Raw genomic sequence first — 22,319 nt, forward strand, 5'->3', positions numbered from 1 at the left:
ATCTTGTTTTGGCAGCTTCTATTTATTTGGACTTTGAATTCAGGTCATCTCTACGACAAAATACAAAGGTCAAGCGAAAATGTATTTTTTTTAACGAGAATAAAGTGTTAAGTTTACAGGAATATAGTCGTAGTTATAAGAAAATAAAGGCGAAATCATACAAGAATAAAGTCTTAAAATTATCAGAACAAAGTTACAATATTAGGATAACAAAGCCGTCATTTTGCGAGTACTCCACCACAAAAATCAACAAAAAAATGTATTGAGACTGTTTCTTACTAAGGGACTTTTTTCTCGTAATTTTAAGATGTTTTTCTAGTAAAATTGCATCTTTATTCTGGCAATATTATTCTGCTATCTCCTCTTAAATTAGACAAGCAGTCTCGTAGCCTGGCCATAGCACTCCGTCATTCAACTCGCAGAAAGGATGACTGAAATAAAAGCCACTTTTTGACAATATTTCCTGTCATTTGTGATTTCCTTTTGTAGAAAAGAGAGCACAGAAGAAACATCTAACAAAATCAGAAATTGAATCTTGCATGAATAAAAAAAAAATAAATCAGTTTTTATTTTTAAGCCGCATCGCCCAGCCCTGATACTAAACGTGAAGCAAAGCTTCAGGAATGCAATCCTTTTTTTTTTTTTTCCAGCCGTATTATTCTTAAAAGAGACGCTTTATGAAAGCGAGCAGCGTTTTGTAAATTCTAATCTGTCAGCAGCTACAAATGAAACGCATCCACTGTGTCTGATTCAGACTAGCTGCTGGCTCCTGTCCTGCTACTGAGTTGAAACAAGTGCTGAGAACAGAGAAACAAAAGTAGGTGGCTTTGAAGGAACAAAAATATCATATTTCATATCCGATCAGTGACTCATTTGTTGAGATTCTTCTGATGTTTGTGGCTCCGATGTGTGCGCTGCAACGCCGACGCGGTTTTCTGCATCTTTCCCCATGTTTGCTCAAGAGCTTTGTTCCTGTCATCCACAGATTGCGCTCTGCGAGGAAAAACAGGAGAAAGCAGTTACAGCGTAAATATGTGATACTATTTGTTCCGATTCATTCTGGGAATAAAATCTGTAAACATTTGTATATATGTGTATGTACAGAGTTGTGACGCAATGTTTGCCCCTTTACGGAGTCCTTCTGGGGGTTTTTTTGTCACACTTTAATGTTTCAGACCATCAAATGATTGTAAAATCAGACAAAGATAAACTAGACCAATACTTTGTCTTTCTTCGCTAAAATGTATTCAAACCATTTTGACTCGATGTGAAGAAATCAGCTCCTTGTTAAATTGACCTGTTCAAAGTGACTTAAATAGCCCCTGTCAACATGAAGTAGGCTAAAAGATCTAAAGACAATCGACACATCTTTCCCCACTATGAAAATAAATCAAGAGCAGACGAGAAACAAAGTCTACACACGACTTTGTTGAGGGTTATAAAGTCATTTTTAAGGCCTTGGGATTCCGTCAAATCACACGGAAAGTCATGATCCACAAAGAACCAGAGAGCAGGGGTGAACCTTCAGACCAAAACGACTCTGTAAGTACATCGACGTCTAACTCGTAAGGACAGACAGCATGCAAGCCTCACTTTCCGCACTAAAGTCAGTGTTTATGAGGATTCTGTAATAAGAAAGAGAGACTGGGCAGAAATGGCACGCATAGGAGAGTCCTAAAGTTAAAACCACCAAAAAAAGAAAGAACCCAAAGGTCCCTCTCATGTTTGCCAAGAACATCTTGATGACTTTTGAGAAAACATTCTGTGGAGACAAACAAACTTTTTTGTTTTTTGAAGGTGTTCATTCCATTACATCTGCCATAAATTTATGGAAGCAGGAGTTCTGCTTTCAGCCAGAAAATTCTGAATGGAAACGTCCAGCCGTCAAGTGAAGCTCAAACCCACTTTGGTTGTGCAGCAGGACAAATATTCAAACCACACCAGCAAACATGAAGGTTCAGGAGTGGCCTAGTCAAAAAACAAGGACTTCAATCTTAAGAAGACACTCCAAAGTGTTTAAATATAAACAGAGTGGACCACAATTACCAAGCAGCAACGATGTGAAATGTGGTAAAGTCACAAACGTCGGTCTTGTGAAAAACAGCAGAAAATGATTCCGTTTAGATCAACGGTGGCAATCGACAAATCGGCTACTGTCTGGAGTCCTAACCTTTGCTCAAGATAGACGTTGCAGATTTCCTCCAGGGTACCATGGTGACGTGCTGTTGGCTGTCTGGGACAATCAATGTGAGGCTTAATGATGTCAGACTGACTGAAATAGAAGACAAAGAGCTGACTCTGGTTTCGCCTCTCCAACAAATTACTGGTTTCCTGGTCACCTGGGAGACAAATGAAAGCCTTTAGCTACAGGAATGACTTTTAGGCAATTCGCAGGATCGTAATAATCACCTCGTATGAACAGCGCTCGCTGTTCGGCATTTAGCGTGTAAACAGGATTGTAGAGTGAAGCGGTTTGGTGGGATGTCGGAAGAGTCAGGTAGCACACGGTTTCTCTGCTGATGGCTTCTGTCAGGAACATGTTTCCACTTCTTTGCATGATAAGTGACTAGTTTGAGGAAGAAAAATAGAAGCAGTACATCGATACAGCAGTCCGGAATAATATTGGTTGAAAAATGATGCATTTTTGTCATCCAACAGATTATATGTTCCTACCACAGCCTGCAGGAAAGGCACAGGTATAGCAACAGTCGGGAGATCCCTGCTGTCTTTTGGTCTGTGATATTAAATAGAAAGTAAAGGTGTCAACACAGCACATTTATTTTGTTTCTGTAGGAAAATGTTAAATATGTAACATTTAGGTAACCTTTGGAAGAGCTGGATGGAGCTGGACCGCATGCCTAGTCCTGCAGTCACCATGTAAATTGCTCCGTTTTTACACGACGTCAGCATTCTGACCGGTTCTGTGCCCACAGTGACACAGTCCTGAGCAGGAACAGACCAGTTGTCAACAAACTGTATCCTGGAGAAGGCACTGGTTTCTCCTGGCACCAGAACAATTGAGACCGGGGCTCCTAATGGGAAGAAAAGACAAAGTAAGAATGAAATATTTTACTAACTACAGTCCCCAATCTTTACTTAAGACATAAACATAAACATGTCTAGTCTATAACAAAATGTGAATTATCAGACCAAGAAACAAAACCTCTTGAGTCATTCAGAAAATATTAACCAGGGTAGGGTTAGGGTTATAGGATTAGGTTGTTTTTTTTAACTGTTAAGGCAATCAAGTAAGTCAGTCAGTTAAAACTTATGGTGGAATACTAGGGCTAAACTACAAAATAAAAAATAACTAAAATTAAGAGAATATAGCCATAATATTATGAGAATATAGTGATAACATTATGAGAATAAACTCGAATGATAATAAAGTTTAAATAATACGAGAATAAAGTCATAGCATATTGAGAATAAAGTCATAATATTACAAGAATAAACATTATGACTTTATTCTCAAAATACTATGACTTTATTCTCTTAATATTATAGCTTTGTGCTCATATGATTTATACTCCAAACATTATGTCTTGCAATTTTATGACTTAATTCTCTTTATTTTCTTATTTTAATTTTTTCTTAGCATGGCTCTAATTTTCCGTCGTAAAAACTAAACAACCTCGAACCAAAAATTCGATGACTGACAGCATCAAACGCTTTTCTGAAATTCAACAATAAGGCTTAAATCATGGCACATTTAACTAACAGAAATTTGTCACGTGTCAACAAAATGGCAGACGTCTGAGTTTAGCTCTAAAGCTAAAGATGGCTGGATGTCCATGAATGTGCCATTGTGGCAACTTCACTTCCAATAAAACAGCTACTCCTGAAAATGAGTACCTAAAAAATAAGCCATAATTTTCTCCAGCATATCAGGTGAATAAATCATATTCTTAGAGATTCTCTGTAAGCTGTGCTCACCAGATTGCCTGTTCCAGATGCACACCATAGCATCCTTGAGCCCGAGAGCGATCAAGTAAGTACATCTGCTGACAGCAGAGCAGAGGATTTCCTTCGCATTTGGCCACAGCATTTCTGGCATGGGTGTCACATCTGCTTCAAAAATAAACAAACGAAAAAGAAAGTGTTTTATTACAACAAGGCGTACCGATTCTGAATATTTAAAAATACATAAATAATTAGATGTTCTTCCTGATTTGTTCTTTGGGGTTTTTTGCAGCAAATACTGAAGGAGACTAGTGGATCCGCTCCACCACACGGCGACAGCCACAGGGAGTCCCGCTGAGAAAAAGGATATGTTCGCTTCAATTTGATGTTTTAATAACAGGTGCATTCATGATCTTTTTGGGGGTTAGCTTTTGTAAATAGATGTGGATTTGTTTTTTTTTTTTTCAGGATAGAATAACAATAAAAAGGTCTAAAATCATACATGCATGCACTTCAACTAAATTGAAGGTAAATTTTCCTTAGCATGTTGCAGGGAACTGTCACGAGAACTGAGTGCTAACTAGCATCGATGAAATAGGTTATCGTCTGAAGTTGCTTCACCGTCAACCCTATCCAAAAATGTTGGCACTTTTCTTAAAAGCTTGGTTCACATTAATAAACCAACTAATTTAAATAAACTTAGAGAGAGCAGTCAAATATTCTAAAAATAATATCAGGTTGATTTAACAACAACAACAACAACAAAAATGGAGGATGTTCAAATACAGGCCCTGTACATATTTTTCTTGGCTACTTTGCAACTTGCAATGAAAGATTTAGTGAGATTTTATTCCAGGTGGTTTTGTAGATATTTGACCTTGCATGTGTTTATTCATTCTTTGCTATTTAGTTTCGAAAAAATCCGTTGCAAATGAAAACTTGTGCATTCTTAAATCGATTATTAATATTAGCCCAATTTTACTTATCGGAACAATAACAATGTGTTCAAAATTCACTAACAACGGCCAACACCGATGTTAGTGACTAATAATTGACAGAGACGCAAAAAGAATAGAACAGATAGGACATGACATGCACAAAATGATGAATGCGTGTGAATGTCTCTCTTTTGTTTTGCATAAATCACAGTGTTCAGCTATTACAGAATGCAACAAAGTACCCTTTGAATTCCAAACCTGGGTTTTCTGTACTGTCCCCAGTTGGCCCACGGCAAGGCAGGAGAAAGTGCTGAGTGCAACTGGTGGAAGAGACAATGCAGAAAGGGACGATCGTTAGAGTCTCAAGACTTGCAGCCCGATAAAAATGACACAAAAGCATAAAAAAGCTGCTTTTTCCCAGCAGCCTTTAAAATGTGTTTGTTTTAAATTTAAACCAGCTTTACAAAAGAGAGTAGCAGTCTGATTCTAATCGCATTAGCTTCGATCTATATGCACCTCGGGCTTTCGTGTGTCTTCTTTGTTGTTGCAGCATCTGAACTGGAGGAGGGTTGTTCCTTGTGAAGGCGGCTGCTTCTGATTATATCGACAGTCAAACAGTGTGTCAAAAAGTCCAATGGCTTTCCTGCAAATCAGCAAAGAACTTGTAAGATGTGCTTACATGTACTAATTAGGCTTTAATTAGTGTTTAAATCGCGGAAGTCCAAAAGAACAGATGTGGATCCAAGTTCTAATGAGTAAAAACATTTAAAAGATTTTTTTTTTTACCCGTTGGAGGTGTAGGTGGAGAGATTTTCATCATCAGTGTAAATGGAGACCATTTTATGTCCAATCCTTCGGTTACATTTTCATCCTGAGGATTTGATAAAGTGTCTGAAAAGTGTGACTTCTTTTACCGATAAGTCATGTGGAGCCCATTCTACCAATGTCTCTAAAACAGTAGAAGGCTGATTTAGTAACAAAAAAACGGAGGATGTTCAAATACAGGCCCTATACCTATGTTTCTTGGATGCTTCATAGACCTTAGGCTATTCTAGAGTGACTTTTGCCTTTTCTGCATTAACCTGGAGTAAATTCTGACCCACACACTCATTAAGGGACAGAAATATTAAGTTGTGCGTCATCTGCATAGAAATGGTGAGAGATTTCGCAATGCTGCTCAGTTTAGGCCAGGAGGAGAACATTGGATGAAAACATCTCGACAACAGAGCTCTGTGGAACCTCGTACAGGATCTCATCCACTAAAACCAACGCAGATGTTTTTGCTGCCTCGCTGTTAAGACATATTGTTTAAACTTTAAACATTTCACCAATGCTGTCTCAGTGATCAATAAGAACTGAAGAACTTCTTCCGTCTCTTGTACATACGGAGTAAATTTATTGATAAAGTGTCAGAAGAGCATTGGTTAGATCTAGGTGTCCAGATCAGACTTTTTAAGAAGTTTAATAGTTGCTTTTCTCGTGACAAAGGAGAATTACATACGTACTACGTATAAAGAGTTTGCAATATACCTAACATAGCCAAGGTCCCAACAGATCATTGGTCTTTACCTTTTTTTGTGATGACACCATCTCTAGCTCTCTCAGCCATTGCTCTACAGGAAACTGATAGACCTCTAGCCACACTACACCATTGCCTACAAAGATGTATGAAATCAGCAGTTTAATGTAAAGATCTAATCATATGTGTTCGTGCTATGAAAGAAGTTACTTACAGCTTACTGATGCAGCTCCATAATGCCCACCTTCATGTAGGTCAAATGTCAAAAAAATGCTTCTTACAGTGACATCTTCCTGTTTGACAAATGATTTATTCTTATTAACTCGGTTTTGCTTACGTAGTATAAGGGAACTATGTCCTAAAAGAAGCTAGCAAACAACAAAGTGATATCTAGTTGGAAGTAATATACCCACCATTATGTTGATAATACTGAGAAGATGAATGTCGTCTGAGTGAAATCCAAACACTCTGGCAACACCTGGGGAATAAAACGCATAGATATTGACTGGTTTTTTTAAGAGCTGTCTGTTTTCTATAGAAGAAAACATTTTAAGATTCTTTTTTAAATCAGTAAAGAGTTATATTTCTCAGTACATGTTAATCCTTGAGAAATATATTAATTTGACGAAAATGCTCTGCTACAGTGTCTTACAAAATTATAGTTGTTTTTTCATATTTTGTCAAACTATAACACAAACTTCAATGCGATTTACAAACAGACCCAGATAAGGCATTGTAAAGGATTTTATTTCTAGGAACTAAACACAGATAGAAACTCTCTTATCTGTAAAAAAAACAAACATTGAAAACCCAGGTTCTGTTTACTTTCCGCTTTTGGAATTTGAACTTTCTGCTTGTTTATCGCATTGCATTGAAATATGTGTCAGTAATGCCAGAAAATAGAAAAAATACTAAGAAGAGTGGATACTTTGTTTTTGTTGCAAGGTACAATAACTGATAAGGAGGAATGGAGATTTTAGCATTAGATTAGTTGCAGGTCTGAGGCATTCTACCCATGTCATCCACGGTCCCAAGCAGATAGGTCATCTCAGCCATTCTGGTCATCTGGATGAAGATCAATTCCAGCTGTGACTGAAGCCATTCCGCAACCCGGGTGAAAGAGGAAGCGCACCACACAGAGAGGCCCTGAGTGTGAGCCAAGCCTAGAAATCTGCCGTCTGCTGTGCACGTCAGACAGTTGGTGTTCTCTGGAAGCTGGCGCAAAGGCACAATTGGAAAGTATTGAAAGGCTTGCTTAACTATGTCTAACAGAATAGAAAGCATGTCCTATTTGTGAGCTTTAAATGCCGCTTTAATACAGATATTAGAACAAAAGTAAAAAAAAACTACATCTTTACGTGATTTGCTGTGTAATACAGGTTATAGGGACGGTTTCAATCTTAATCAATAATATTGATTGCTGATTCATACTGTACCTGCGCCACACCGGTCAGTTCTAGAAAAGGGACCAGTACAGGCTCTGGTCTGGCGTCCTCTTTGCCAGCTCCTAGCATTTCCGCTGTATCCTAAGCATTCAGTACATAATAAAAATAATTATTCTTGCATTGTAGGTTTACACACACCGCATATTAAGCTAATTTACTTTTGACGCTAAAAAAAAAAAAATCAAACTGGACAACTTGACAGGCTTCGAACATCATAGCAATGGTTAAAGGCCGGAGATAATTAAGCTGTCTGTCATTATATAAATAATATAATGTCTTTATGAGTTTTACCTTTGTTTTTGGAAGCATTTTAAAACGAGTTCCCTGAATAGCGCCGTTAGGAAGTTGTCATGACAACCCGGGACAAGCAGAAGTCACGTGCCGGTTTATGACCGAGGCTGAGCACCCGGATGATAATGTTTACTATTTGGAGCAAAGACGTAACGTATTTCTCGAGCTGAATTTAGAGATGGGAATTTCGGCTCGTTTCTAAGATTCGGATCATTTGGCCGAAAGGGTCACCTAAAAAATTATTTTATTTGATAAACACAGTAAAAAAAAATTTAAAAAATAAAAATACGTATTTACTTTTTTCAATTCTTTCCTACCAACAAAATTTCACTTATTCAATAATGTTTAATCATTTAGACACGTAATGCGCATTTACCAAGTGGAATAATAGTAATACGTGGTTTTAAAAACAGTCTTACATGTAAAAATCTAGTTTTATTCAAGCCTTATGTCAATACTAGAACCACTTTTTTTTTTTTGGTCATTTGAGGTATGTCTACCAAGGTCTGCACAAGCAGAAACAGAAATGTAGCTCAACCTCAGTGAATGGAAATGTGAGCAGTAGTTTTTAAGTCATTCAACATCTTATTATTTTTTTAAATATATAACTTTACAATTACAACTGGTGAAACTGCCTGACAAAGTTTCTTGCAAAATGTATTGAAAATGCAATAAATTCCCACTTCAAATGGTTCAAATCACACACAGATGTACATACAACCTCCAGACATTCAGACATGTTTGGTTAATTGGTCTCTCTAAAATTTAGTAAGTGTGTGTGAGTGTGCACCCTGTGATGAAGTTCCAACTTCAGCAATAGAAACCCCGACATTATTCAAGATGGATAGAAGACGAACACATTTATCAAACTTAAAGGGCGAGTAAAAGACTTACGGCAATTAGGACTTTAAATTTTCAAACATTTTATTTTTGAAATTTTCATACCAGAACAAGAGAAGGTAAACATTGGTAAATGCACAAAGTCTCTCCTCTGATTCCTCAAGACAGGCTCTTCTTTCAGCACCTGTGCAGCACACACTGGTCCCCTGAAAATGATCAACACTTATCCAGAATGGGGGGAGGGGAAATCATTATGGAGGTTTTACATTAATGCTTCAGAAAAACAAATATATATATATCATAAAAACAGATTTATGAAACATAACATTGATCCTGATGATAAATACTTAAATATCTACTTTATTTATGAGGACCCCTGAGTACCAGAGGGGATATAAATGAAACAGATGAGGACGGTAGTTTCTCATGTCTAAATGAACTACTGACTATTACTATTTTGTTAGTACCTAATGAACCCTAATAAAGTGTTGATAGTAAAATAAGGCAGATTGATACGTGTGTGTATAATGACCTCTTCTTCTTCGTCATATTGGCAGTCTGAAAACCTCGACGTCCAAACGTTTCACATTAAGGCTTCTTTGTCTCTGACATGATGACACTCAGTTAAAAAAAGGTGCAAGAATAGTGAGCGACTGCTGCCAAAACGGATTCCGTCTTGGGGAAAGAAAAAACCAAGGCCATATGAATCTGCTGTGCAGGGATCATTCTGGAATCAATACGCAATCTGTAAAAGGCAATAGAAGCAAGAAAACCTGAGGACAGGAGTAAATGAGATGATGCTCTTCAATCTTTCCCTGGCTGCATGCCTATCAACACGTTGATTTCAAAGCTCATATGACTAATGTCACAGGACGGAGATAAATAGGTTAAAAAATAAATATGTCAGTAGTTCAATGCAAAAGGAAAAAAAAAGAAAAAAAATTGAAGGTTTTTTTCTTCTCTAGATTGAAATACTTCAGCAGATGTGCTAGTTTAGGCATTTTGGTCCATTTACCATCAGCTGCTCCAGAGACAGGGGAATGCGGTTAATAAATACTTTAAACATAAGTGCATTTTGGAGACAACACGGATGTTGGTTACAGTGAATCGACCAAGCCCTTTCTGTTCTCTTCAAAGGGAATCTAAATAAAATAGAAAGTGACATGTCGTCATTTTAATCTCGTCAAAAAGATAAATCCAGTTCGGCTACAAGTCTGGCTTTACAAACGTGAAGCCATTTTCCATTTCGTGACACTGCAACCACAAACCTCAATGCATTTCATTGGGATTTAAACAGAAGCAACGCAACATAACGTAACGCAATGCAACATAACGTAACATATAATTTTATAGTCTTTAAGGAAATAAAATCTGATCAAACGTGGTCTGCCCTCCCTAAATAAACTCCAGTGCAAACAAACATCTCTAGAAGTCACTTTTCTAGTAAACAAAATCTCCTCTAGCTGTTCAGTGAAGGCCTCAAAGGTTTGTCAGAGAAAGGTAGTGACCAAACAGCGTCATGAAGACCAGGTCATGGAGAATGTCATAGGGAAGTTTAAAGCAGGACGAAGTGGAATAGTAATAAAACGAGTGTTCAACAATATAAAATAGCCTTAATAGGCAGAAAAAAAGCCTTTGTTGAAATTTCTGAGTATTAGTCTGAACAACCTTAAGACATGACAGTGGCAGGATCATGCTGCGGGAATGTTTTTCTTCAGATTAAGAGTTTTCACTGCATTTGTTAAAAAAATACACTATGTATCTTTTTTCCTTCCGTTTCACAATTATGCATGGCTTTGTGGCATGTCATCCCAATACAATATGTCAAAGTTCACTGTTGTGACAAAGTGTGAAAAAGTCCGGCACACCGTGACTCACCGTTTTGACAAAAGCTAAAAAAAAAAAAAAAAACGCATTAAAAACTGTGAGCAACGAATGAAGTTGATTCGTTTACGCTCACATGTGGGCTGCTTCTCCCATTTACTCCAGACAAGGTTATTTCTCAAACCATGACTTCCGCTACAATTAGTTATGTTTAGGGGAATGAAAAGTACAACTCCACCCCCGCCCCCCAAAAAACAAAAACAAAACAGAAGCAGTACAAGAAAATATAAAGGGAATGATTTCAGCAAAGTAAATAAGTTAAGGTCAAAAACTACATTGAAAAAATTCCAACCAAATACCTTCCAGTGGTTTTTCGCTCAGTTTTATTACGAGAACTCTGGAGAATCGTCTGAGGCTTTAGCAAAAGTGTGTGGAGGAAGCTGAAGTCTCCTTTCAAAGCCGTTTATGTCACTGGCATAAATGTTTTGACACTCATGTTGGGTATGCAAAGTTGACGGTTTAAAAGAAACAAAAAACAAAAGCAAACGAATGCTATGAAGAGGGCTTGGAGAGGTCATAGTCGATGATGAGCTGTTTGATGTACGACAGTTTTTCATGAAGATACTCGCAGTGCTTCTTTTCCTCCCGGTAGCCTGGAAACTTCTGTGGAGGAAGGAGACAGCGAGTCAGGACAGTTCGGTAAATCTATACAGAAAACACACATTTGTATTTAAAGTACATCAATCGGTCCCCTTCATGGTTTTGCAATTCCACAGTTGTGGAAATTTGTGCAAAATCAACATATTGCCGCACAATTTCACTCTACTGTGTAATTGTGAAGTTTATTGCAAATTTTCAGCAAAAACTGTCAAAAGCATTGATTTTAAGTGAGCGCTAACTCCCACCTGCAGGTGGCAGTATTTCCTACTTCTACTACACTGCTGCCTCAACTTTACTCCATGTCAAGTTATGGTCTATGATCGCTTTGGTGAGAAACCAAAAGTCACATTAACCGTCATACATAAGGGCAAATATTGCAAATAATTCGTCTTGGTCTGTCATCTTGTAGCCTTCCTTCTTACTGATGCTTATGGGTGAAATGTGACGAAATTTGATAGAAGTTGTACATTTTCAAAGCTTATTAAGATGTAACATTTAGAAATTTGCTAGAAACAAAGATCTTACAAAAGTAGAGCAACAAGAAATGTACAAATCCAACATAAACCTAAGCACTTAAGAGCCGTTACCTTCCGAAACTTGCTGTACTTTTCCAGTATTTGGTCTTCCATAGTCTAAACAAACAAACAAACAAACAAACAAAAAGAATTGCCAATTTATTGCAGTTGATTTAGATTGTACAAAACATCACATCTGTTTCTATAGATAGATGTGATGTTTGGCCTTGTTTCTGATAAGCTGTAGATATGCACCTTATACTCCCGTGTGCCAGGAGACAGAGTCTTGATCTTGGAGCCCAGCTGAACAAACATGTGAGTTATGGCAGCAATCCGGGAGTGAAGGTCTTTGTACTCGTCGTACTCTGTGCAGAAATCCTCCTGATATCGCTGCCGCTGCTCCAAACTTGAGATGGGGCTGTACGCCCTGCAACGACATCACAAAACCCGACACACACTTGGTGAGGAAGTGAAGCTGTGAGGTGAAAATGACAGCATGGATGTGGAAGTTCTAAGGAATAAATGAGCTTCAAATGTTAATTTGTTTGTATTTTAATCTTAGGCCTAGTCCACAAGCAGCAAGGTATTTTGGGAAAACTGATAAATTGTTTTGCCTTTTGGCCTAAAATTCACACAAAATATCAGTTTTATACCGCTAAAAACAATTATCTATAAAACCTTGGAGATCTCAGAAAACTCTGTAATTGTGTTTGCGTGTGTATGAACATGGGAAAACAGAGAGAGTTGCGACAAATAATGCGCCATTATGCTTCGACACAATTCCCAATGAACATTGTCTTGAGTTTTATTAACTTCTTATTCTAATAAGTCATTTAAAAGTACCTTCTTATATCTCCACACAAATGAATTTTCTGGCACCATGTTTAATTTCTAACAGGAAGTTGTGGCTGTTGTGAAGCAATCTGATTGGCTGATAGGTTATAGTTTTGCACTACACTGCCCCCTATGTGTTTGGCATGTTTATAACAAGCTTCAGAGGGATATTTGTGTGAGTTTATGTGGATGAAAACTTTTCTGAAATTGATCGCGGGTGTGTGATATTACTTTTGTTAACAATATGATGCAGATTTTTCTTTTATAAACACCTGGCTACGTTTGTACAAAGCCTTAGCTGTCAATTTTTTTTTCTGTTTTCTAAAGTTGTTCCTCAGATCTGCTTTTCTTCTCCTGCAGTGCATTAGTTTGCCACAAGGTGGCAGCAAGACAGTCCTGAAAATTCCACAATAAGCTTATGACTCATCACAAAAAACACACCTTCTATTAATAATATCTGTTTTTTGTCCAGTTAACGTCAGCGGAAAACAACATTTACCAGCAGAGACGGCACACAGATCAGTTACTTTACATCCTTTTTACACTCACAGCATATAATCCGGCTTCTCCTCGGAGGCCGCAGCACTTGTGTTGTCAGGATCTGCAGCAAACACACGAGATTAAGAAAATTCAATCAACTGCAGTTGAGTCAGTGCAATCATCGACACGAGGCTCGGCTATCGTCCGAACGCTAAGCTCTGCGTTTTGGTTTCCCTGAGAACCGCGGAGCGCCAGGGTGCTTGTGCCGCACGTCTCGGTCGGCGCAGACGGGATAAAAGCTCCTGGGTGTCGGGGGACCTCCCGCTCCGCTGGAGCCGTTTCTGAGTCACTCGGCCACAGAAGACAGCGAGGGGCTGGCTCAGGGGAGCAAACACTGCCACGCTCAAGAGATAATACAGCAGAAACACACCGCCCATGCTGCTGTCAGATAACCTCAGAGCCCTCTCTCTGGTCATCCGTTTTCAGGCGTTTGTGGTTAAACTCATATGTTAAGTGCAGCAACAACAGCTCTGACCAGGGCCGGATTTAGAAGATTAAGGGCCTCTGGATTGGAGCCAGTTTCGGTGCCCTATCCCAGAATAATAAAAAAATAAATAAAAATCATGTAAATTACAGAACATAATAGGTAGTAGGCTTGTCACGATAACACATTTTGCTGGACGATAAATTGTCCCAGAAGTTGTCGCGATAAACAATGTTATTGTTTTGAGACCATTTTTAAGTAATGTAATGATAATGGCATAAACATGTAAGAACACATTCTCAAATCTCAATAAGCTTTAAATTCTAAAGAACAATTAACCCTGCAACTGGGCTACATTTATAAATGTTGAAAATAAATTACTAAGTCTCTAGACAAAGTTGTCCTTCATATAAAATGGCTGGTTGAGACCAATCCACCAGACTGAAGACGTTAGCCATTCAGTCTTTGGTAGAAATGGAGAGAAAAGAGAAAAACACAAAATCATGCAAATGAGAATTATTAATTTGTCATGCAATTAATTTAATTATCACTTATTGCAACATACCTAATAAGTAGGCCTACGCATTTGCAGGTGCAAATTCAAGGGGGGTTGTTTTAAAAAAAAATCTGGTAGATGGCTCCATTGTGCTTCCAAAAAGAGAATAATTTTCAAGTATTTGAGTGTAGTTTAAATTAATACAAATCGGCCAATATGTTAATAATTCAGCACATGCTCGACTTTAGTATGCAGTGAAAGGCTTGTAAAACATGCACAGTATGCACAAAAAATTCATCTTTTTGGGGTTCCCTCCAAAAGTCAGACTGTGACAATGTGGCAACAGGTACAATGCTCAGTCAAAATTACAAGAATACTGCTTGCAAGCAAAATACAAACAATGCAAATGAGCTAAAGAAAAACATATGGAGAAAAAAAAAACAAGAAGAAGAGAAAGAGGACTTACTGTCAAGTTTTTCTGGGTTCTGCTTGAGATCGGGACTCGACTGCAGCCATTCGGCTCCTTTGTCACTTTTTAACCTCTCCCGCTCCTTTTCTTTGTGCTTTTTAGATTTCTTCTTTCTGTGCTGGCTGTTGTGGAGTTGCTGCTGAGTGCAGCCAGAGTCGCCCTGCGGCGTTTTCAGCTTGTTAACGTTGGCGTCCTGCTCTTTTTTCTCAGAAATATGTCCGTCAGACAGGCCGTGGTCGAAAGGAAAGCCACCGTGGGCCACAGTTAGGCCACAGGGGTCACCAGGAATGCCACCGATCAGCTGAGGTTCAGCAACGGAGATGAGACTGGGGTCAAAGGTCACAGCTGCATTATCATGTGCTCCTTTAGTGTTTGCGAGTCCTTTTGCCGCAGACTGGTATAGCCTTTGGTCTGTAAGTTTTTGCCTCTTCGCAGCCAGTTTTTCCTGTGAGTCCAGGGGTAAAGAACGTTTCTAGGGGAAGAAAAGGGCAGCAAATGGAAAAACAAAACAGAGAAAATAATTGCATCTGAAACATTCTCAGAAAAATCCTTCAATCCTACATACAAAATGTCGCTACAACCTCTCCAATGCTCTGAATTACACTGCCAAAAAAAGAAACGAGTGTTTATCAAGTCAGGTTTGTTTAGTGATAAAGTATTAAAGGGAACCCGTCTACCCAAACATGACTGCAGCATTTCAGTGAAAACCGTCATTGAAACTTTTAAATTTGATGCGTCATAACAACACAAATGGTGCGTTTCCTGTTAACTCTTGTTCTGTTGATGTTAATGCTATGTCGTAATAAGATCCTTTTTCCCCAACTGAGACTTGTTTTAGTTTAATGATGAGTTACATTTGTACTTGGAAAATAATTACAAACAAAGAGTCGGAATACCGACTGGAAAAGTCGAAGGTCTTCGAGCCAACCCAGGTTTACAATTCAGCATCCAATATGGCTGCTGCTCATGTAAAACGACATTAAGATTTCAGGTAGCACCGTGCAACAAATCAAATTTACCGTTTTATTTAGTTGCAAATTAAATATTTAGTTTGAAAAGTAAGTATTTAGCTCCAAATTAAATATTTAGCCGCAAACTAAATATTTAGTTAGTAAGCTACATTTTTTGTCAGCAAAGTAAATATATGGTGGGCAAAATAAACTAAACTAAGGTCTGAGCTGAATACTTGGCAAGCAAATGCAACGCAGCAGTACTCCAACAGGCCACTATAACGGTTGGCTGATTTTTTACATCAACATTTTTAAATTAAACTTCCACTGTCGAATCCTGCTAACATAAAGATTAGTGACAAGAAAACATCCATTTACCACAGCTGGGTTTTTCGCTGCGCTTGGGTCCTCAGGGGTCGCAGGCATTGACAAGTGTGCTTGAACGTTGCGTGATTTATTGCTGATGTGGGGCTGAAGTTTCCTGTTAAGCACACAAAGAGAACAGAACATATAAAGCCATAAAAACACGCCGTCTGTGGAATTCGGAAAATGTCGAACCAAACTCGCAAATTTATCACCCTCCATAAAGAAATGATCGAGACCGACAGTAGGAGGGGGGCTAGCACCTGTCTGAAGCTCAAAGCACGCGGAAAAGTCTCCATGTCTGAGCTGTAAATAAAGTCAGTCCCTGGCAGTAACAAAGATAGCATCTGTTTAGCAAGATATATGTGCTCTCACAGCAGAATGATTAGCAGATACTGAAGATATTTCCAACATATGCATTTGTTTTGTTATAGTTTTAGTGACTCCATTCATTTTGGGTTTTGTCGTGTCGTTGGAGCCGGGCCTCTAACTCACCTGGACAGCAGCCTGCTGATGAGCTGCTTCTCCTCCTCGCTGTAGCCCGGCCAGTCCCTCTGCACGTGCTTGTAGAAGTCGTCCTTCAGCAGGTAGCTGCTGTCTTTGGGATTCACTCTGGCCACCTAAAACACGGGGGGAAAACTCTGGCCGTCAGCGGAGCAACGTGGAAGATGACCCGACGTCTTGCGTCAGGATTGGAGAATATTGGAGCGCGCTCAAGCACACGGACGACGCGAGGGAACGTCGTCGAAAAATAAACAAAATCTGTGCCAAGTTATGCGAGATAAGAACAATTTATGAGGGAAATTCTTTAGCCTCGTGAATCTTTTATTCAGAAAATGAAAAAACAGGCCACCCTAGGGTGTTGTTATGCGTTTTGCTTCTGGCTACAAATGGAAAAATCTAAATTTGGTTTGGGGTTGACAAACGTTTACTTGTTGACTATTTATAAAACACTCAATACATTATGAAGGCTGCCATTAGGCTGATTATTTTAGTTATTGATTATTCTGACAATCAATTGGCACATTCAACTCATTTTTCATTTAATCACATAAGACCATTTCATATTACAGTACATTATAAGATTCAAATAATAATATAACTCCCTTCTTTACATAAGAAAATGAACATTAACAAAGCATTTCTTTAGTGAATTTGATTCAGGTGAAGATAAAACTATACAACCTGAGGTGTTTTGGCTAAAATGCATCGACAGTCGACAAATTTTTTTCATCTTAAATTCAAAATGTATATATAATCTGTGCAGTTTGGGCTTAATAACTTAATAGTTCTGATTTTTTTTTTTTTTTCAGCAAATAGGCCGTTTTGGGTCCGTGTACACCAATTAGTGATAAATTGATTTCTGAATTAGTGGACAATTATTTTGATAATTGATTCGTCACGATTAAACGTTTCAGCGCTATCCATCATCAATAAAAATCATGAATTTTTGATCATTTTTTCCTCATTAAAATGATCCACAGTCAGAACCAGATGGAAAACTGCCATGTTGAGAAGCTAAACTGTCCCCCTGCTGCTGTTGCCGCCCTGAGACACCAACAGTTTCTTTGTCAGCGATAGCCTCCTATTTGACTGCCTTTCTCTGAGGACATCCGTCTTTGTGATGCCTGCTGACACGGCGGCCCGCCCAACAGCAGGCAGGATCTCTGAAGAGGCAATTATAGCACTGCTCTGATTAGAAACAACCACCTACACAACTCGCCTAAGCACACGCATCGACAGGCTGAGGGACGACAGAAGACGGACACCAATGTGATCAGTAAAAAACAAAAAACAACAACAAAAAAGAAAATAACACACGCATGAATCAAAAACAGCTGGATGAACCCTAAAAAAAAATCCAAACTGGTCTGCTAGACTTGATGCTTGTTTATAGTTTTTAGTTGTTATACATATTTTAGTCCCCATAAAGGTTTTTGGTTTGGTGTTTTGAATGGAAAGCGTGGACTGGGTCACTAATGGCTTGAAATGAATGCTGCTAAGAGGTGGCGCAGGGAAAAAGTACATAAAACTCAAGAGCGACTGTACTAATATTTAAAACCACTATGGAAGGAGCAGGTAAAACCGAAGTGTAATTTTACTTTTACAACTCAGCCTTCTGGATTACATGCAGGCTGGAGGGCTGCAACTAATAAATCAGCTGTTTACACACACATACATTATTCCCCCACAAACATACAAAACACCACCAACATGAAGCAGCTCACACATTTAGAGTATTTATAGAAAATACAGGATCCTTGATATAAATCCTCCTGCAGTGTTTCGTGTTTTAAAGTCCACTTAGAAAAAACATTGGAGCCCAAATAAACAACTAGAGGTTAAACTAGACCTACCATGGGATGCCTTAGATTAAAGCATGTGTGTGTGTGTGTGTGTTGAATGGTCCAGTCAAAGTTCACATGAAAATTGGTGAGAAAACTTGAAAGGTGACTGTGTGAAAAAAACAGTTAGTAGATGACGGAATCTGGAAGAGGCAGACTTTATTTGCAGATTTATTTGCTGTTGAGCGTATCGTTAACTCAGAATACAAATGTACAAGCACTGCTATGCGCCACTTTGTGTTGGTGTATCACAAGAAAAACAGTGAAATAAATTGATTTTTTTAGTTTACAACGTGACAAAATGTGAGCACAAACTGCAAGGGGTATCGATATGCTGTAAAGCTGTCGACTACAAACTGTGTGAACCGTTTACGTTTGCAGTGGTGGGAGTTTGCGGTTCTCACCTCGTCGAGCACGGCTCCCAGCTCGGCCTTGTCCTTTGTTGAGGCTCGCTCTCTCTCCAGCCACAGGAGAAGCTCTGGTTTCCTGTAAGGTTTGAGGGCCAGCAGGTGGATGATGCGTTCCCTCAGGGGCTTCGGGGTGGGGGTCGGCATGCCGCAGCTCCTCCGGTTGGTGGACGGCTGCTTGAAGACGCTACTTTCAGGAGCAGACAGGGGAGCGGATCTCTTTTGGTATTTGACGCTTTTATCTGGGAATGAGCCGAAATTGCAGGAAGAAGTTTGGTCAATTTGAGGCCGTTCAGATTTCGCCACATTGGATTCTTGGAGAACTGTTGTTTTCATTGTTTTTAATTGTGCATTAGAAGATAATTAAATGAGTACAGCAAACACTTTCCCTCTGCAGGTTTCGGCAAGTCAAATTTAAGACTTTTAAAGACCCTTTTCAATTAATTAAGTTTAATACCAAAAAAACCCCCCAAACCATAAATCTTGGGAATGTTTTGGGAACGATGCTGCATTACAATCAAGCGTAGCAAAAACGATGACATTTCTGGGGTCTGTTTGCGCTCTCGGCAGCAGCTTTGTGTTTCTCACAAACTTGGCACTGCAGAGGTTAAGACTGTAGAGAGTCACATTGTCACCTTCCTAAATTAATGGCCTAAATCTTTTTTTTTTTTTTGGCCAAAAGTGATTTTTTTATTTTGTTTGTATAATCATTTGGCAAAAAGAGGTGGTAATTTATTCATTTATTTTTTTGACAGTCACTTTTGACATCAAATAAGTTAGGCCATTATTTTAGGAAGGTGAAAATATGACTCTACAGTGTTTACCTCCGTAGTGCCAAGCGTTTTCGCACAAAATGAATGTAGCATCTTATGGGTTGGCAGTAGGAGTGAGCCAATGGGAAAGACGAACGTCGTCCGGGCAACGGGCGACAACTTTGCATCACGATAGATGCAAAAAAAGCGAGCTAGCTGTTAGCAGCTAATTACTCATAGCCTCTATTGCCTTGAGTGAGGCGCAAGGAAAACATCTGTGTGCTGCTCAAGTTTTTGCCTGGCAGAATCCCATCTATATGAGAATATGCAAGATTAAATAGTCCCGCCACACCAAAGACCTGCATTTAAGTCAATTTACCCTTTAAAATAATTTTAAGACATTTTATGTGCTAAATTTTAGATCCATCAACTAAGACATTTTAAGGATGCATGGAGACTCTGTATATAATTGATTTGTGCGTACTTTTTTTTTTTCCAGGCAGACCGGGCACGTTTGAGCCATGAAAGCCGTCTTCTCTCTGTGCTAATCCTGCTGCAGGTTAATCTGAGCTTTAAAGGTCGGAGCGGGGAGGAAAGTTCAGGAAAAGAGAGGTTTCTGTTCAACCACTGAAGTGTGTCCGCCTAAGGCTATATTACCATGTTATCATCCTGAACCTTTCTGCTTTATGCGTCATCTGCTGGTATGGGTTTCATGTAAATATGAGCAGCTAACGATGAGGTGAAGGTTAATACATGATTTGACCTGTATAAGTAACAGCACTAGGACTTGTAGCCACCGCACGGACGGAATCTGATCAAACAGAAACGTTTTACATCTAAACTTCCTACCTTTATATTCACTTTATAGAACTTTTTTTCAGTGTCTCCCCTATTAACGGCAGATTTTCTAGGCCGTGGATCTCTGCAGCTCCTCCATAGCTGCTGCTCTGAGTAACGCTCTCCTTGCCAAGCTAGTGAGTCAGTTTGGGATATTATTGAGTAGGGCTGCAACTAACAATTTTAGTAATCGATTATTCTATCGATTATTCTGACGAATGGTCGACTAATTGGATAAAAATATTGCCACATTCTACAGAATTTTAGATTTAACCATGTAAGTTTTTGCATTGGAAATGCAAAATATGTATATTTTTGTACAGTTCTGGTTTAATCGTTGCTCTGACTGTGTTGTTTCAGTAGACTGCCTTTTATTTGAGTCTGTATGTTCCAGTTAATCAATGACTAAATTAGTTGAAAGTTATTTCTATAATCGAGTCATCATGATTAATCGCTTCAGCCCTATTGAAAACCTAACCCCGCTTTGAGCTTCTCCACAACGTTCTACCTGACCTGTTGTCCGGTAAACCTCCAAAACCTTCAGAAAACAACTGCATTTCCACTGAGGCGCAAACTTCTGGTCACTCACCGATATTTAAAACTCTTGACCTGCCAATTCCGATTTTAGGTGATACTGATTTGATTTTTTTATCTGGAAAGTCACATAGCGGTAAAGCACCCGATTTATTGGTGCACTCCTACTTTGTATACAAAAGAACCAAAGGCAATCGGCTGCACTGCGTTGCATTTAGGTGTATCAGGGTAAAGAGGGGTGCATTTTTCTTCTTTTTATTCTATCCTCAAAGCAATTTTCCTTCCACCTCTGCTTTGTGTCGTTCAGTCAGACTAAATTTGTGGTTGTGTCATGACCAAATGTGCGGACATTGAAGGGGTACTGAAGTATTGCAAATTAACTCTGTGACTAAATGCGAGTCAGATGTAGATTTGGAATGTTTGATGCGTTTCTGCAGGTGGAAAATGCTTTGAGAGTCAGAGCAGTGTTCAGAGAGCGACTTAAATTGGCCATACACTCCAACTTGCTTTCCCATCTCGAGCTGAAGAGCTCACGTTACACAATTTACGGAGTCTGAAATTGGTCCACATCAGCTGGAGCTCCGGCCTGGACGTCGGGGTCCAGAAATGGGCAGAGGAAAATGATTGCATAACTCCAGCAAGGGCTGGAGCAGAGACAAACAATGAAGTACAGACTGTAGCTGTCCAGTTTATTTTCTCTGAAGATTAAAGCGGTGCAAGGTGACTTTGGCTTCCACGATTGAAAAAAGAAAAAACAAAGTGCACAAAAATTGGATTCTGATCATGCGGCATAGAAAATACTTCACTTGCCTTATATTTAAAGAGAACCGATGATGCAAAGTTCACATTTTGGATGTTTTATAGTTCCGTTTGGTCCTCAACTGGTACTAAAAATATTCCAAGCTCTTTAAAAAAAACTAATAATAAAAAACACCCAGCAGTTTTTTGGCAATAAGTTCATGTTTTCAGTGTCTGGAAAATGAGCCGTTTCAAAAACCTCTCGATTGTTGAATCACACCGCACCGTCACCTAGCAACCCAAGATGAGCTCCAGCACATTTGGCCAGCTTGTTTCACCACTGTATGCTCTGTACAATGGCTGCTGGAAAAGACAAGTGTTTTCTTGTTAACTTTCTATCCAAAAATCTTGTTGGTTGTTAAGGAGGCCCTACTTCTGCTTTTCAAAGAAGTGTGGTTGTGTAGTTGCAGTCATTTTTACGTTCGAGTGTAAACGTTGAGTTGCCAGCAGCAGCTTATTTGGATTTAAAGTGACAGAGGCCCTAAAGCAGCTCGTTCTGAAAGGAGCTCAACAAAGGCAGAACCGAGCAGAGTAAAATCTCATTGTTTATTAAAAAAAATTTATGAACATGTTTGCATAGCCCATAGACTTAACCTAACCTCTCCAAAGAAGCATAACAGGTCACCTTTCACGTC

The 22,319-nt window shown here is 38.9% G+C and overlaps 2 protein-coding genes across 2 annotated transcripts in view; both read right to left on the reverse strand.

Moving 5' to 3' along the window:
• Positions 1 to 63: 63 nt before the first annotated feature.
• Positions 64 to 8,153, reverse strand: wdr93 (WD repeat domain 93). Its single transcript, XM_023332556.1, has 15 exons — positions 8,097 to 8,153; positions 7,797 to 7,886; positions 7,374 to 7,575; positions 6,774 to 6,838; positions 6,575 to 6,653; positions 6,411 to 6,496; positions 5,628 to 5,712; positions 5,358 to 5,484; positions 5,100 to 5,161; positions 3,937 to 4,257; positions 2,825 to 3,032; positions 2,674 to 2,734; positions 2,410 to 2,566; positions 2,171 to 2,339; positions 64 to 993 (listed from the first exon to the last, which is right to left on the reverse strand). Exons 1-15 carry the CDS (start codon positions 8,112 to 8,114, stop codon positions 870 to 872), a joined length of 1,854 nt encoding a protein of 617 aa, XP_023188324.1. The 5' UTR covers positions 8,115 to 8,153; the 3' UTR covers positions 64 to 869.
• Positions 8,154 to 9,002: 849 nt separating this feature from the next.
• LOC102224258 (RNA polymerase II elongation factor ELL2-like) overlaps positions 9,003 to 22,319 on the reverse strand; it is a 31,549-nt gene continuing 18,232 nt past the window's right edge. Inside the window, exons 5-12 of the mRNA XM_005808535.3 lie at positions 18,761 to 19,005; positions 16,507 to 16,631; positions 16,027 to 16,129; positions 14,696 to 15,170; positions 13,319 to 13,370; positions 12,191 to 12,362; positions 12,008 to 12,052; positions 9,003 to 11,423 (exon numbers count right to left, since the gene is read on the reverse strand). Coding sequence (XP_005808592.2) covers positions 11,313 to 11,423; positions 12,008 to 12,052; positions 12,191 to 12,362; positions 13,319 to 13,370; positions 14,696 to 15,170; positions 16,027 to 16,129; positions 16,507 to 16,631; positions 18,761 to 19,005 — 1,328 coding nt within the window. The 3' untranslated portion in view covers positions 9,003 to 11,312. The remainder of the gene's footprint in view (positions 11,424 to 12,007; positions 12,053 to 12,190; positions 12,363 to 13,318; positions 13,371 to 14,695; positions 15,171 to 16,026; positions 16,130 to 16,506; positions 16,632 to 18,760; positions 19,006 to 22,319) is intronic.

Source organism: Xiphophorus maculatus, chromosome 4 (assembly GCF_002775205.1).
Source record: "Xiphophorus maculatus strain JP 163 A chromosome 4, X_maculatus-5.0-male, whole genome shotgun sequence".
NCBI classification, from domain to species: domain Eukaryota; kingdom Metazoa; phylum Chordata; class Actinopteri; order Cyprinodontiformes; family Poeciliidae; genus Xiphophorus; species Xiphophorus maculatus.

Excerpts from the sequence above, each read along its gene's own strand:
- wdr93 (XM_023332556.1), bottom strand. Across the intron at positions 7,576-7,796 it reads AACTGACCGGTGTGGCGCAG|CTTCCAGAGAACACCAACTG; the intron begins GTACAGTATGAA and ends CCTTTGCGCCAG. Across the intron at positions 6,654-6,773 it reads TCAGTATTATCAACATAATG|GAAGATGTCACTGTAAGAAG; the intron begins GTGGGTATATTA and ends TTTGTCAAACAG.